The sequence below is a fragment of the Ambystoma mexicanum genome, chromosome 6p (assembly GCF_040938575.1).
Source record: "Ambystoma mexicanum isolate Mex_15411 chromosome 6p, UKY_AmexF1_1, whole genome shotgun sequence".
NCBI lineage: Eukaryota > Metazoa > Chordata > Amphibia > Caudata > Ambystomatidae > Ambystoma > Ambystoma mexicanum.
The window spans coordinates 969,440,975-969,458,992 of NC_090935.1; the positions used below are offsets into that span (position 1 = coordinate 969,440,975).

Genomic DNA, 18,018 nt, shown 5'->3' on the forward strand with positions numbered 1-18,018 from the left:
CCTGTATGTCCCCCGACAAGGGGGTGCTAGCTAATCGATCGCCAGGGTTTCTTCCAGAGTGTGAATAATTTACCAAGTTCCTTTTCTATTTCTGTTGTGGTGGCCCATCACAAACAGTATAGTACAGACACTGGATCCAGCCCCGCAGGTATGAGGGGTGAGGTCGATTTGTGGAGGTTAGAGGTGGGGCCTGGAGAGGGACTGACTGGTACGGTGTCGTAGCAGCGAAAATAATATGGTGGCACCCTGGGAAGGGGTTCAGGTTGCTGGAGGAACACATGTGGGACACTGGCAGTGGTCACCCTCATTTCAAGCCACCCGGGTGGCTGCGCGCCAAACCCAGGTGCGAATAAGGCGCAACTGCTGCTTGCCAAACTACACCTGGCCATCCCCATCTCTAGATTCCTCGTCTAGGGAAGCTGGCAGTTCATGGCCTAGTGAACCAAAATGTGGGCTCTCCAAACTACTCCTCCACTGGAAAGCCATAGAAACTCTTGCAGTTCAAACCATTGCTTGATAACTGGGCTGATATGAGCATCACCCTCCACCCTGACCCCCTGCCTTCTCATGGTTTGACCGTTCCTACTATTCAATTTGCAATCAGGCAATTGAAATGTGGTTTGGATGCCTCAAGGGCCATCAAAAAACAGAAAAGCGCTGTTGGGAAAGTTGTGTAATAATACGATTTTCAGGGAAATGTTACATTTTGAACAAAAACACACATATTCCTTTTGATTTGTGCAAATTTTTATTGTTGTTTAAAATTTCAAATCAAAATTGCCTGAAAACTTAACGGAAGACCTTCGTCGAAAACATGCAGGTTGTCTAAACCAGGTAGGAAATAGGCGGGCCAGGTTTAGGAGACACTGTTACAAGATTTTCATTAATAGTCCTGTTACAAGATTTTCATTAATAGTCTGTATGACCTGTATCAGAAAACGGAAAGTGGGCAGCTATCAAAAACACCTTTTCAAACAGGGTATTTACATTTTTTCTTAAATGCATTTGTACTTAAACCCAGTGCACGGACGAACAGTCTACTGGCGGCACCCAAGATTACCACTGAAAGTGGCGTCTGTTCGCCTTTTAGTGGCACTAGTTCTGCCACTCGTCAATTTCGATGACAAAAGGCTTGCCTACATTTATTTTCCCGCTATTGACAATGACGCAGTCTTGAAGGGGATGGTCACGTTCGTCCGTTGGTTGAAATTCTATTGCATGCACCACAGACTGTGGAGAAAACAAACAAAATCGATTACGATATTTTACAAGCAATTCTAAAGCAACATTTGGCATTTGGCAAATTATGATTACAGCCATGTTCAAATCTGTCAGTGAAAGGTACCCACTCAAGCATGCTTCAATCTTCTTTACTAAATCGGCAATGTAAAAAGGATGAATAGGACCTAGGCCCGCTTTGCCCAGTTTAAGCTACTGGTGAATTTTCCTGAACCAGGGCCCACACTCGTTGACTCATTACTTATTTACTATAGGACCCCTTTGTGCCCTAGTCGCACGAGTTGGTGATCGTTACCGTGTTTGGCACCTAAACCACAAAAAAAGCCTGGGGAGTTACAATATCAACAACTAAAATTACATAAAAAAGCAGTAAAACAACTCTATGAAATGCTATTGGATGGGTTGGGTGTGAAATGAAATCGTGCAATACCTATGCCAAGCAACCAACTGCAAACCCAGTGAATTATAAAGGTTACAATCCTTCCCTTTGACGAAGTGACTGCTATACTCATGTAATTGTACTTCAAAGCGCCCAGATACCCCTGGGTCAGGTGCGCTATATAAAGAAAATAAACAAACTAACACACAAACAAACAATTGAAGGATAACACAAACAAATGCAGACTAAATGACAGATACATTCTCCTGATAGTGCTTGTTGGTTAGACTATGTTTATTTGTGGTATGTCGTGGGCTGCACATGTTGGTTTATTGCTGATTAATATAGAGGGCATATGAGCAGGAATATAGAGAAAGGACACAGGTGAGGGGTTTGTAGAAGAGAGTAGGGCAAGAGAGAAAAAGGGGACTTTGGACACATTCAAAAAATGTGATCGGCAAGCTAAGTCTGAAAAACACTAAGCCATGATAAAACATCGGCAGGTGTCCAAGGCAGTAGTCTTTTGCACTGGGTGAGATTAGGCCAACCCTTCCTGGAAGACTTCACTTTTTTTTATATATGGCTTATGCTATAAGTAAAGAGAATATAATAAAACTAGCATTGTGCACAATTTTCCTTGGGATTAAAATTGTAAAAGTGCACCTCATTCTCAACATGAGGCTCAATCTGATTATTCGAGATTGGCTAGATTTAAACAAAACCAAAAAACCTTCCCTGGCTCTTGAAACCTGTTGGCTGATTGTAAATCTTTTGAAAATAACGAATGTAAGTATTGACACATCCATCAAAAGAGCAAACAAATTATAAAATCTTTAAATACACAAAAAGCAAAAGCTGTACATGATAAAATATAATATACAGTTTTTTTTAATAATATAATATTAGGGACAATTCAATTGTAGATTGTAGCAAGTAACTTCCTAACAATAAAGCATGTTCAATCTAAGATTAAATACACCCTGCAGAATAGACATCTGGAATCAATAAAAATGTGATAAAAAGCTGCATGTGCATGCCTCACTCCCCAACTTGGCAGAAGATATTTCTTTCTTTCATCCGAATAAACAGGACATCCGAATAAAATGTAAACTATCATCAAAATTAGGCCAGTTGCAAAAACATGTACTTGTTCCGTTAAACCCATGTTTGCTGCAATTCCAAAGGGTCTAGAATGCGCGCCTCATTGGTGGACTATTTGTGCTCTGCCAGAAAAGCTTCAGAGCCAAGGGAGGCAGGCGGGGGTTGGTAGTCTGAACCGCTTTTGCATTTAACAGCACCGGTGTGATCACTTGTTCTTACTTGCACCTTCTCTCTCAAATTGTTGTCCATTGGATTAGCACAACAAAAATGTCAGACGTGCAGTAGAAACATTGCAAGCAGCCCATTAGGGACAGTGCTGTAGTTAGCAAGGCCAATGCTAGTCAAAGTCCTACAAGCGGCATCCCCCAGCTCCAGAGCTCCTGTCTAAGGAAGCTGGGAGTTCATTTTCCAGTTGCCCATTATCCAGGCTCTCCTCAGCCTCCTCTCTAGCACCAAATCCATCCATCTTTGCAGTTCAAATCATGGACAGGTGGGCTGATACTAGGACTCTTTTTCCTGCCCTGCCCCCTTCTGCTGGTTGGAGTGTTCCTATAGACTTCTCACTTTGCAATGTAGCATTCTCAACACAGAGTGGATGACCTGTTGGCAGTTCAAAAACCAAGAGTGATGTTGGGAATTCCTCACAAAATGACATAGGATGGATTATAGAATGGCACCACTTTCAGATTAAAGTTTCTAGTTGGAATTTGACTTGTGTATTTATGATTGTTTATTAGATTGTCCCAACGCATTTTCCCAACGGAAGCAGGTGATTATTCAGAAATATTGTACAAATATCTCCCTTAAGTGTGTTTATGTAGGCTTACTGCAACCACCAAAATCAAGGGTAACTTCTGAGAACCAGAGAGATCAGAAAATCTACTTGGGTGCATTTCTGGTCCCCAATTGGAGGAGGGAGAAATATGATGTGGGGTTTTGTTACTCATTTACATCGGGAAGGTATTTTCAATAGAAAACAAAAGTGTAGATGTGAGAAAAGGGTTACGCCCACATGTTGTCTTGACTTCCTTTGCTATGGTCACAACATACTTTGTTTCATCTTTGGACAAAACGTTTTAAAAGTATTCAATGAAATGGCTACCTATATAGTTTATACATAGTTTATACATCACTCCCAATGCAGACTCAGCAAGGCGCAATATAATAATTGTAACAAAAGTGGAAACGTGTGCTGTCTGGCTCACCAGATCAGGAGTTTTATCCGGATGGGGGTTGAAAGACCGAGGTAGAAATGTTCGTGGAAGAAAAGACTGAAGATTATTTTTCCGAAATAACCTTTGGTCTTTGCTCCCCTCAACATTTCCGACTTGGCCCACACCCATACCCACGCCGCCACCCCTCTACTTACCTTGTTGCCAACTCACTGTGTCCCTGCAACTCCTGTTCACTTTCACTTCCGTGATCGGGAACCAGCATTCAGGCTTTTCAGCTCAGTCATTTTGGCCAATTCCGTTTTATGCATGATCTTCATTGGTACAGTCATTTAAAGGAGTGTTTACTTGAGGTATTTAAGATGAGGCAGAACCAACATTTGGAAAATTGCAAAGAATACATGTTTGAGATAATGATTAACAACTAATGTGAATATTCACAAGCGCATTGAGCCATGTAAACCGGACTAGGCACCGGTAACTGGTGGACTATTATCTAGTGATCTGTTGAAAGGGAGGGAGTGAGGTCTATTCTCTTTATGAATAAATTAATAGACACATTGTAGTTCTTTATTTGTACAGTGCATAAACACAAGTGAAGTGCTTCAAAGCACTTCAAGGCGGGAAGGGAGCAAGGGAATACAGCAGTCATTCTTAGGCCTTGAGGTTTTCGAATGATCAAGTGTACTAGGTGCTACAGCATTTCTCCTAGTGCAAGTGCATGAAGCGTTTTAGGCGCAACCATATTAGGGAGGGGAGACAAAGGGGGGACAAGATGGAACTTACAAGGGCTAGTAAATTCAGGTCATGCACGTGTACAGACAGAAGTGCAAGGGGGGGGGGGAACAAGTGCGCCCAGTCCAGCAGGGCCCTGGGTTAAGTGCAGGGAGGTTACCCCTCTCATGGAACAGATGCTGAAAGTGCAATAGTGCTGAGCATAGTGCAGAGGCCCAGAGACAAGTGTAAAGACTGGCAGAGATGCCTGGGACACATGAGGCTCTGGAGGTGAGCCAGGCGACCAGTCAACAATAGCCGAACAGAGTTAGGGGAGATATGGAGGAGTGAGGTGGAGAGAAAAGGAGGTGGTTAGCAGGGGAGAGAGGAAGAGAAGAGGAAGGTCTTGAGGAGTTTCTGGAACTTAAGGCGCTTCGGCTCCAGACAGAGAGAGGCAGGGAGGCTGTTCCAGAGGGAGACACTTGCAGAGGATAAAGATCTTCCCCAAAATCTCTGCTTGGAAAAGGTTCACCCGCAAAGAGTTGGAGGAAGTCAAGTGGAGGGCTCTAGAAGGAGAGTATTTAGGAAGAGAGCATTTTAGACAGTGAGGGCCCCGGCCCCATAAAGCCCTGTGGACTATGCAGATGGTCTTGAACTTTATCCTAGCAGCCACGGCGAGCCAGTGGAGGGATTTCAGCACCAGAGAGATGCAGTCCCTGGGCTTGAGGCCAAGGATAAGTCTTGCGGTTCTGTTCTGGATGAGTTGTAGCGGACGGAGAGAAATAGGAAGATTGAGAAAGAGGCTGTTGCAGTAGTCCAGCCTAAAGAGAACCAGAGCTCTGGAGACGGTGAGCCTTTGGGGGAAGGTGAGAAAAGGTAGACTACCTCTGGTGAGGTGCAGCTGGGACGGGGACTTTTTGCAGATGTCCAAGATGTGAGAAGAGAAGGAGGGAGTGGAGTCAAAAATTACCTGCAGATTTTTTGCCTCATTAGCAGGTGGGGGCGCAGGGCCAATTGAGGCTGGCCAGTGAGAAACTGGGAAAGCGGAAAAGGGGCCCCAATGAGGACAATCTCTGTCTTACTGGCATTGAGGCAGAGATAGTTAGCAGCACACCAAGACTGAATTGCGGACAGACAGTCCGGAATGAGTAAGGGGGAGGAAGAGGCCAAGGGTAGTCTGAAGGAGGCTGTGTGTCATACGCATAACACTGAAAGTTAGAGGTGAAGGGTAGCGATCCTGTTGGCCAGATGGGCTATGTAGACATTGAAGATCCAAGATGATAGGTTGGATCCATGGGGGAGGCCATTAGTAGAGAGAGTGATAGAGGAGAGAAATTACCCAAGTTCCACCTGGGCAGGGCGGTCAGAGAGAAAGGAGGCAAGCCACGCCAGGGACAGATCTGTGATACCCAGGGTATCACAGAAACGGGAGAACAGGATGTTGTGGTTTACCGTGTCAAAGGCAGAAAAGAGATCGAGAAGAATGAGGACAGAAGGAGAGTTAGTTAGATTCAAGATTTGAGAGCAGGTAGGTGAATGTAAGTCCCGGGAAAGTCAATGAGGTTGGTGTGTTTCTCTTTGCAGAGGTAATTGGGATCCTCACATATGAACTTCAGCCATGAACAGCCTATCCCTCCGATATCCTGTCCTGTGTCTCCTTGGTTTTTACCTTTTAGCAGAGTTTTATTTGGCCCTCCATTTCCCCTCTTGGCTGAAGATAATGATGGACATTAAACGCATGAGCAGTAGCATTGAACAGCTATACTCCATCCACCCGGGGCTACTGGAGCAAGGTCGTGGGCTCACATCCATCAGATCGAGCCAGCTTAAACTAATAGAATCAATGGACCACTGAATGGTGCTGGAAACTGCCAAAGGGGCAGTGAGTGGATACCGCTCGGCTGATCTGGCAGGACCGGAAGGGCTCTCCCAGACCTAATCTCCACCCTCTCCCAGGCTATGTCAAACCAGAACTGTGTAACTACTATGTCATATTTGTTGTTCAACAGTAACAACAGGCACTCTCATAGGTGGAATTAACGGTGCAGAAGGCCTTGGAAGAGGTTTTCTCAGCTGTTCTAGGATCGGGTTACCATGCATGTATAATGATACTGGGCCTGGAAGGTGGGCTAAATTAGTTAGATGATATTACTACGCTGTATTCCTTGACATCCAAGCCAATGAATAAATCACCTCTGCCATCTTCAGAATAAACGAGCGAGACTGATTTCTTACACAAAAGTCAAACTCCAATAGTGAGTGGACTAGTTTGTTGTGGTGATTGCTGAGGCTTTTCTAAAGCTCAGATGTATGTAGTTAAAAGAGGAGCTTCGCAGTGGCCCGATCTTTAAAAGGGGAAATGATGGTCATCTATGGGTTGTTCACTTTATCGAATGTCTGTCCAATGAATTTTGCTAGGATCCTTTTACCCAACTTGGCCAGTTGGATAGAAAGATACTTAGGTTCAGTTCAATGTTGGGACCTTGCACAAAAACAGATTAAGAATATGATGAAACAATGATGGGTGAAATGTACTGAGGAGTCCCTGCTAGAAAGCTTAACCCCACACGTGCACACACACACAGCCCCCCCCACCCAGCCCACCCCCACTTTTGAGACAAAAAAGTAAAAGATCATCATAAGAATCTTGTCAAATAACCATTTCTCAGTGGTGGGGTAATGTACAGCAGTATGTTGAAAGGGGACCATGATCCTTTCCTTGAGGACAGTTAAAATGTCACTGACTGTTCTAGTTAAGGATTTTAAAGGTCCTGTAGTATGTAGACAATGCGGCTTCTAGGTCCTTGGAATTATTTTTCATGAATTCAGAAATCTGACCTGATGAAGAGTCAAGAGGGCTGATTCATGTTATTTTTCGCGCCGAAAAACAGTGATGTGTTTAACAAAGGGGGATTTGCGGGCAGAATGGCACACACATCCCCATTTTTCGGCGCAAAAAATTCCATGAATCAGGTGTTTCTGAACACAACTGGCAAAACATTGTTACAGAATAAAAGCATAATTTGGAAACAAATCATATCTAATAAGTTGTGTTAATTTTCGAACACTTCCATTCAGAAACCCATTCTAAAACTTTATCCAAACAACTTGGCAAAGCATAGAGTAAACTCTAGGGGTGTGTGTGTTTTAAATATAAAACACATATGAAATACAATTTTATGCAGGATAAGTTCAATTGTTATACAACTTCCAAGAACTCAGTTTGTGTCTAGTCTCCAACTATTATGCAATATATGTTTAATATACTAGCATGTGCTTCCGTCATTTTATAGTAATGCTAATAACACCTAACTAAAGTACATGGTGTTTGCTTGTTTCTTAACCTTCCCTGAATATATGCAGGAGTCCCTAAAATTAGAAGTTACACCTCACCTGATGCATTTTTGGAGACGCCGACACAGTCCATGATAGTTTTAACTTGCATAGATTTGTGAATAACAAAATGCACAACTTATTTTAGCCTGCTCTGCCAACAATCCTCAATGATGTGCATTAGTTGACCATCCACAATGGTGGGCATTTCCTACATCTTAAAGCCGAAGTTACAGATTTTAAAAATGTAAGGAAGATCTGTAAAAATGTCTTGGAAAAAAAAGATAACGTTTCTGAAGGGTTTGTAATGCTTAAACAAACAAAGTGTCCATAATTTACGGACACTCCTGTCCCCTGCACACCTATATGTACTGAAAAATAACTTTCAGTCAAGACTTGGCAAATATTATCAGTCTACTAATCAAGTAATGTAAATGTCTTCAACCATAAAATCTTTTTAAGGATAAATTCTCTAAATGTATATAGATCACATGTTTCACAATTCAAATAGAACCTAATTTTCAAAATGTGAATTGATCTTCATTCACATAAAGGATAAAGGAAAATTCATAACTTCAAAACAAGTTTAGAAAAATGAGCTCTACACGTTTCGAGAGAGACCTCTTCTTCCGGAGCAAATTATTATTATTACCAAAACTTTTAATTCAATGTCATATACCATATATAATCAACAAAATAATACTTTCATTTTACAAAGATTTTAATTCAGTGTGGTATCTGAATGTACTGATCCCGATGTGAGATAATGGATACTGGTCCCTAGAGTGCTGGCTGATAGGTTGACTCAATGACAGGATACATATATAAGATAATAAATATGTTTTAACAATCTCAAATATAGTGTTGGATGTTCAATTATCTACTACTGGTTAAATGCGGTCAAACATTTACCTCCTCTTTCTTCTTGGATGACTAGTTGACATGAGAACCCAATCTGGACATAAGTAGTCTAGTTGTCATGGAAACCCAACTTGGAGGTGTATAGTGGGCCCAAATTGTCCTGAATCTTCACATGGAAGAAGTGCAGAGTCCTAGAAAATACCAATATTATCGTTTGAATCCCTTCAATGCGAGTCAGGATTCCTACTATCCCTGGGGTTGACGTTACTACATGTGACTCGCCAGTAAACTGAGTAGATGTTGTCAATATGCTTCAGCAAGCTCTGGAACGTGATCCTGTGTGTCACACATCCTAATGAGGAAAGTGTATGCATAATAAATACTGAATAAGTACCGTGGTCACTTTTTAGCTATACAACTGTGAAATAGTGTAGTGTGTGTATGTAACACTAACCTTGTGAATGTCGCCAGATATCGTGCTGACTGATGCTAAATGCCCATCTGTTTTAAACGTAACAATGTCTATAAAAAAGACAACTGAGTGCAGGGGATGGGAGTGTCCATAAATTATGGACACTTTGTTCATGTGTATTCATGCTTATTCTCCCCAGCACACTCTACATCCCCAAATTAATGATAGAGCCATCTTGGAGCTCTAAATGATTTAATATCTAAATATACACTACTGAACCCGGTTTGCTTGACCTCTTTGCTATTTGGGTTCATAATGCTCCCATGCAACATACAACTGGTTGCAACCACCTTTTTCTTAAGAGGGCCTGTGAGAACAAATAAGGCCAACTTGTAGCAGTGTCTCAAGCACATTTTTGCTGTGGCAGTCCTACGTAGGCATAACATTCCGTCCGGCAACTTAAATTATGTTTTTGATATCAAGGTATATGCAATATACATGTTAAATTGTGCACATTGATGCTTCACACAAGACTTGCTTTTAATAAGAATAATAATTTTGTGATTTATATAGCTCTTCATGCCAGATTACTCCAGCTCCTGAGCTCTGTAAAACCCAGTGTCACTATTATTACCCACTCTTGCTGAATTGACATGGAGAAGGTCGAGTTTGAAGGGCAGAGTTGGCCCGAACGGGGTAGCAAACCCATGGCATCGTCCTGTTCCCAAGCCAAGAGTATTGCGCAATCCTCCCTGCTTACGCCTACGATGTATGGATTCATTATTAAATCACACATCAAGGGGATAGATCAGCAACTGGGTTTGGGTCAGGCAGCCCTTACAAGTTAACATACAGTGGTCAGAACAATGTCCCTCTTTGCTGTTGATGGGATCTATTGTTCCAAAAGGACACTTTAGACAACCTCTCCAAAGCTGCAATGTGTTTTATATAGGCCCAAAGTAACTGGCTGTCTTAGATGTCTCCAGTATTCGGAGGGCCAGGCACTCAGGAGTTGTCTCTCGTAATCACTTAATTTGTGCTTTAATGTGTTGACTCTCTATCAGAAGGCTGAACCAAATCTATACAATGTACTTGTGCACGACATTTGGACATACTGTGCGTCACAGCTGTTTCAACACATATCACCACTATTTTGCATTCGCAATCTCCCACAGATGTGACTGATATAGCTGCATGACCTGTGGTCTATTGTTCTGTCACTAAGTGCCTCAGTGTCATTCAACTGAGGTCCAAGTGCCTGCATATACATGCCTTGTCCACCAAGTTCAAGGGCAGAATGTTCTCAGGCACATACGTGCTTAGGTGCATCTGAAAGCCAGAGCATTTGTGGATTGAATGTCAGAACACTTCCCCGTGGAGAGGAAGAGAGAAGCAAGAGTGCTTGTGGGTGGCTCCCCTGAAGAAGCAGCCACTGACAAGCCCTTTCACCTGCGTGTTGACAGCCATTTCAAGAGGGCCAGAGGGCGGGGACAGTGGTGATGTTAACTGTATGCTGATGAAGGGAATTCATATTGTCCATCAATGCACCCCAACCTTGACTGCGGCCAAGAACTGGGCTTTCATTTTTTGACCGAATGTGATTCGTAGTCCCAACGAAGCTCTCAAAAGGCTCGTTATTAAGAATACATCTTCATCTTAATGTAGTGTTATTTGAAATATTGTTTTCCAGGATAAAAGACATCACTAATGCTCCCCTTTAAAAACTTGTTTTGTCTGGTAAATTAACTAGTTCAGTTTGCATGAAGTCATCATCCACAAACGGGCACTATGCTGTGGGCCCTTGACACCAGACGTGCATATTTAGACGAAGAAAGATTGGCCTAGGGAAACTGGACGAGTCCAAAGGATGTGTCCCTTGCTCGATCCCTCCTAGACGATCAATGGTAGCAGAGGACTCGTGCTGTGAAAAGGCATCGTTTAATGAAACTCATAAAGGTCCCCACTGGCCAACTAGTGCTCTTTTACTCAATGTTAATTTTGGGGAAGCGATCAGCCGAACAGTATTTCACAATGGTCAGTTGAGTCAGTACACAGAAAGTGTAAGTGTTTAAGATTCATGCAACTTATGCTATTTTGGTGATGATAAACACTTAACCATATTAGCATTACTTCTCATGTAACTGTGCCAAACAGTCTTCGTAAATCCGTTTTAAAACAACACTATCCCACATCTAAATAGCCATGCCGTGACTCACAAGCTGCTGCTCACCTGTCCCCTCCACCACACTGTTTTGTCTGCTTTGCATTTCAAGTAGGGGCAAGTGTTGCACAGCAGCCCCAGTAAAAATCAACACCCTCCGGACCCCTTTGTATGTCAGGTAGGGGTGGAGGCAGCAACAAAGCAAACATGAATGGGAGGCTGACGACATCCTGGACTGAAAGTAGCCTCATATATCCTCAGGCATCATTGACCAATCGTTGGTGGACCCGAGGACCCTCACATGTGAAGGGAGTCGCTCCAGGAGCTGTGCTTTTGATCCTGCCCACCAATGATCTCACACTATTTTTCCTCACCCCAGATCACAGTGCATTAGCATATGCTGGGTGTCATCACACCCCGATTCCCTTTATGAAAAGCTTTTTATTAATTCTTAATAAAGCTTGATAAAATTATATATGGATTCAGGTAGGGCTGCTTGATGTCCTAAAACATAGGATAAAAGCAAAAGCCTAAAGGATGCTTATGTGGTTGACTTTATTTGGTTAATATGTATATTTGTTGTTTTGTACATTAATAAACCAGCTTCATAGGACCCTGTAGGGTTGGTAACAGAGAGGATCTTCCACCAAGAGTGCTGTAGATAGTGATTCCATTGCTCGAGTGAGTTGTTGTGGGGTACTCGTTCACTCGAAAAGCATGCTATTAATGTAGCAGAATATATCCAGGATGGGCATATTGATGTAATGTGCATCACAGAAACATGGCTTGGGGAATCAAGTGGCCCAAACATCGATTTAGCTACACCCGAACACTATAGCTTCTTCATAGAGAGAAGGGGGGGGGGGTAGGGTGGGTGGCAATAATTGTCAGACAAGACCTAAACCTTTTCCAAACCCCCATAACATGCTCTGGATGTGATATCATGTTATTACAAATTAAAAGTTCACCCAATGATTGCATTAATCTCATCCTGGTTTATCGTCCACCGAACGAATTACCTCTGTTCCTGGATTAAATATCAGCCATTCTATCTAAACTTCACACGTCTAATAGTCACTCGGTCATACTAGGTGACTTTAATAAATGGCTGGGCAACCCATAAGATTCTGAAGTTATAGAGCTAGAACTACTACTGTATAGGCATGATTTTAATATTTTGAACAGAGAACCAACTCATAATCAAGGAAATAAGCTTCACAGGATAGCAGTCAAAAATCTAAAAGCACAATATATCTCTATAAACCCGTGTATCTGGTTGGATCACCATACAGTAATTTTTGAATTTACACTTCCTGTGAAGAAAATTCAGATACCAAATAAAACACAATCAGTGAAGAATATGAATTTTAACAAACTCTCACATGAGAAGTTACAGAGATTTATCCAAGATTTAATGATCTCCACATCAGATCTAGATGCACCGACTACACTTGTTTCAGAATACACTAACAACTTGAGTAAACTAATTGATCAAATGGCTCCACTAATAGAAAAGAAAATTAGACCAAAGGAAAACAACCAGAAATGGTATACCACCCAACTTACTCTTTTGAAACAAGAAAAGAGAAAAGCTGAATGGGTATGCATAAACTATCAGGAACAAGTAGATAAAAGAGAAATGGAAACGTTTAGAGAAAAACTATCGACTGCAAATTGTCCAAGCTAAAAAAAGATTTTTATGATGTTCAAATTGCTAACTCCACGAATGACGTTAAAAAATTGTTGGAGATTGTTAAAACCTTAGGAAAACCTCTAGCTCAAAAACAACCATTCAATGCTACCAATTGAGACTGCGAAGCAATACAAAAAGCCTTCGTAGACAAAATACTTCGGCACAGTCCTCCATTGCCTTGGCAAAGGAGACACAGACTACATGTGATGACCAGACTTATCACCCAAACTATGACTTTTATTAATTGCCCTTTTTCTTTTAAATCTATAACCACTGACTCCTTAATTAAAACTTTGAAAAAGATGCGTCCAACCTCTTGCCAAATGGATATTTTACCTGCTAGGATTGTTCTACAACACCTAGAGATTTTTGCACCGTTTTCAACTCGTTTTATAAGTGCTTCTTTTCTGCACAATGATGTACCAGATCTGTTGAAACATGTCACTGTAACACCTCTGCTAAAAAAATCTAATCTTTATCCTATGGTGCTCTCTAAATACAGGCCTATTACTAATACACAATAGGCCTGTAAAACATAAGATTGTTGATAAAATCGCCGCAAGTCAGTTCCAACAACACATTGAGAAATCTAACATCTTACATTGTCGACAGTCCGGTTTTAGAACTGCACATGGAACTGAAACCGCAATGGTAGACCTGCAATCGGAAATGTTAGAGATAGTTGATGGCAGTAAAGCCGGCCTTTTGATGCTTTTAAATCTTTCAGCAGCGTTCGATCTTGTTGGTCACGCTAAACTCTTAAAATGTACACAGGTACATGGAAACTGCTCTCCTGACACTGTTAAGAGGTTCCAATCTTTCCTGAACAGGAAATCTAAAATCATTTGGCAAAATGCGTCCTCAAGCCTAGAAAAGATCGCATGCAGAGTTCTGCATGGAGCGTGCTTGTCTCCCGCTGCGTTTAATGTGTTTTGTAGATCCCTTTGTGCCCTTTTGGAGTCCATGGGTCTCTACTTTATGAATAACGCTGATGATTTCAGCTCGTGTTCAGGTTAAGTGGAAATTATGAAAAAGATGCAACAAGGCTTCCCTTTGCGGAACTCTCCTTTTCAGTTCCTAGGCAGCATCAGGTGTATCGCCACCTGCACAGATTCTGGTTGCATAGATTAAGCCCTGAGGAGCAAAGGGCTGACAAGGAGAGCTGTTGGGCTGTGGCGAGTGCCTATTCTGTGCTGCTGTTCGGCATTTGCTGCGGAAAAACATCGGAGGACCATCGGAGCTGACGGGAGGTGCGTGTGCCTACCCCTTTTGCCCCATAGCTGCCTGGTCAGGTGGTCAGCTGGGCCAGGGGTTAAGAGGCCGCCTCCGCCACCCTTGCGGCGCTAAGCCCTGAGGAGCGAAGGGCTGACAAGGAGAGCTGTTGGGCTGTTTGGCGTGTGGCGGGTGACGGAGTGCCCCCGACGACAGTTCCCATCATGAGTGTGGCGGAGAAAACACAACAAACGCAAGTAAAAGGTACGCCCTGCCACTTAATGTTGAAAACACGGGCACAAAAGAGACGAGAGGTTCACGCAGACAGCACTAAAACTCTCGAGTCACAGCATACCCACGCAAGAAAAGAAAGTAATTATCACTCGTGTACCTCTACATGTGTGGTCACAAGTGAACTGACTGCTCCCCTTTTCATCCCAAATACACACAATTCTTTGACCACACTGTCACCATTGCAACAGTCAGATTTGGCTAATATGGCCAACGATGTGTTTGTTAGAGTACCTACGGCTTTAAATGATAATCTCGCTGTCTTGCATGACTCCCCGACAAAAAGCAAGGATAGATGCACACAAAATAAGATCACACAATTTGAGTTTGATGAAGTTACGCTTAGTCTTTATAATAATATTTATAAGACAGCATACGGGGACGTGGCATCGAGTATCTGCGGAACTTTAAATCCATCACAAAATCCAATTAAGTCCCCATCCGAAACTTCACAATCACCGGTAATCTTACCTCTGGACTGTGTCGGTGCTGAGGTGGTGGCGGTGAGTGTGGACTGCCCTGTGGTGCCCGGAGGGTTGCCGTGGGAGGCCGTGGAAGTCGCGGAGCCCGGAGAGACTCTGTGCGTCGGGGATGTGCCGGCTGACGCTGATGACGGATCTTTGTCGACGCCGTATGAGCTACCTAGGTGCGTAGTTGGGGGCGTCAACCGAGACGGTTTGAGGACTGAGACCAGAGCTGCCGAGTGCAGCAAAATCGATGGAGACTCCTGTGTCGAGCTTCCGTTGGAGACGAGTTCTCCTGGAGTCAACTGTCGAATGGTCCCACGGCCCCCGGCTGCCCCGATGACATCCGTTAGTTCACCATTAGACTTGTTAAGAACCTCTAAGCCCAATGATAATACCAATACTGGTGAAGAGTGGTGTGCAGACATGGTCGCCGGCTTAAATAAAGAGATGGTATCTGATTTGTTAACATCTCCAAAACTAACATCAAAACCCAATATGCGACGCGATTCATTGGAAATCGCAAACAATGTTTTGAAAACTCTATTTAGCCTGACTAAGGGCAACAACAAAAATTCTGCGAGTGCGGCCACACCTCCTATTGATGAAGGAAGCTCAAAAGCTCTTTTGAAAAGGTGTTACTTGATCCATGTGAGATGACCCTGATGGATGTTCCCTTCAAACGTGCAAAAATGTCGAAAAATGAAACATTGTCTGCATATGCTCACAACACTTCAGGCTTACCATTATCATCGCAGAAAAGACTGCATAGTGGCAAACATTGTGCCTATCGCAGAAATCAAAGTACAAGTAACGCTAATGGATCTGTGGTTTCTAATACTGATGACTCTGATGGAGACGAGACAACAAACTCGTCGTTTATGGAACGACCATTCCCTAAAATTAGGAGAAAAAGATGTAGTTTCGACCTTTTACCCAAGTGTACAAAAAGATTGACACAGGGTCCCGAAACAAGTAATGCTATGCCCTCTTCAGATTTACAATCATTGATTTTGTCCTCACTAGCTATCTCCTTGGCCCCATTTACAAAGTTGTATGATCATTTATACGATGCTACAAGAGATTTAACTACAGTAGTGGTTTTGCTAAATTCGAAAGTTGTAGAATTGGAACAAATTTGTGCCAACACTAACCGCTCAATGCATGAGGGTTTTGGAAAGTGCAACGAATGGCATAAGCTGTTACAAGAGCAAAAAAAGAATGATACAATTGACAAAAAATTGTTTGCGGAGGTCGCTAAAGAAGCTCTTGCCTTGTTTAAAAAAGATACACGTGGCCTTCAAAACGGCGAGTTGAGTGAGAAATCTGTGGCCAGTGTACATCCTGCCCTAACCTGTAACACGAAAGCAATAGAGACTCCGAATCCTATAAACAAAGTACCCAATCCTGAAATACATTCTGAACAAACCCTACTAAAAGTTAACATCAAGGCTCCCAACAAATGTGTACCTAACGTCGTTTTACAGACTGCAAACATGGTGACTCAGGATAATCGTGTAAAGTCTGACGGTGTAAAACTTAATCTTCAAGAGTCGTCTACCCGGCAGTCAGATCCGATTTCAATTATAGATAAACCAGAGAATAGTGCAGCAAGAGGCTCTATAAGGTTGTCGAGTGCAGGAAATGTGGGCCCGGTTATACTGCCGATTGAGGAAATTGTTGATGTGTCTTTTCACACTGCGTTTGTGCAAGCACGCAGCTCAGCAAATCCGGCACTTGAAATTACTCGAGACGAATCTACGTCTAATAGTAATATTGAACAGAATAAAGTTGGCTTAGGTGAGGAAATAGCGATCTCAAATCCAACGCCAAAGTTATTTCCATTATTTGAAAAACAAGTTGCGAAACCACTTAGTATGGAACCTGTAAAAAAATCAGATAATTCAGCAGTGCAAAAAAACAAAAAATCAACCAGCAAAAAAGAAAAAAAAAATGCACGGTGCAAGAAAATTTTTAAGGAATATTAAAGTGGTACATGTACTTGCCAATGGAAAGATTGAGTCTATTTTGACTGAATCAAAAAAATCCCTCATTCTACCCACGAACGAAAGCGCAGCGAAAGAAGGCTCAAGCGATGAAATTATAGAGGTGTCTGAAATATCATCAGAATTGCTAAATATGTCAATTTATAATGAGCCAGAATATGAAGATCTTGAAGAGCCAACTGTTCTTGTCGATAAAGTCCAAAGCAACAACAAAGAGTCCCAAAGCCGCCTTCCTGGAGAAATACTGCATAGACGGCAGATTTGTCGTTTTACAAAAAGTAAAACGGAAGGTACAGCCTACTGCAGCAAGTCAGGTTGCAATAGTTCAGTGTCCTGACAGTGCCCTTTATACCAACGAAACGGCAATACAATCAGCGCATATGACCGAGAAGGTAAAAAGTCCAATGTTTTTGACTCTACAAGAAAAACGTAACAAGCTACACGGAACCTGCTTAAAGTACATGCCGGACGTCATGATAAAGCCAGTGCAGTTGTTTGAAAGGTTGGCTAGTAACCACGAAGTGAAAACAGCATTAACGCCGATAAACGGAAATTTAAACAACCAGACCCTCCGGACCACGCAGGAAAAAAGGGATAAGAAGTTTGGTTCCTGTATTACTAATCCTGGAAGGAGGGGGCCCGAAGACCAGACTGAGATTGAACTATACGGAAAACAATCATGTAGACATGTTAAATTGCAAGAAATGCAGCTTGTAACGCAAAATGACAGGCACAGGCTCGATCGGGCTAAACACACCACTAACGAATGTGACACGGGTGTAAGGAACAAAGCCCTTACGGCCAATGGTCTAGCGCCTCAGGTCAGATTGATGGTTGAGAGATTAAACTCATCTGACAGGTTGATTTTAAACAGGCGTAACATTATTAAGCTACTTCATCATGTACCGAGTTTACGTGCAGTTACCACTGAGGATCTAAAGATTGTGGAATTTCCAGATGAGCAAAAGAACGATAAAGTG

At 42.5% G+C, this 18,018-nt stretch overlaps 1 protein-coding gene across 1 annotated transcript in view; it reads right to left on the bottom strand.

The window, feature by feature from the left end:
- Window positions 1-729: 729 nt before the first annotated feature.
- PPIC (peptidylprolyl isomerase C) overlaps window positions 730-18,018 on the bottom strand; it is a 167,006-nt gene continuing 149,717 nt past the window's right edge. Inside the window, exon 5 of the mRNA XM_069625580.1 lies at window positions 730-1,230. Within this exon, the coding sequence (XP_069481681.1) occupies window positions 1,096-1,230 (135 nt within the window). The 3' untranslated portion in view covers window positions 730-1,095. The remainder of the gene's footprint in view (window positions 1,231-18,018) is intronic.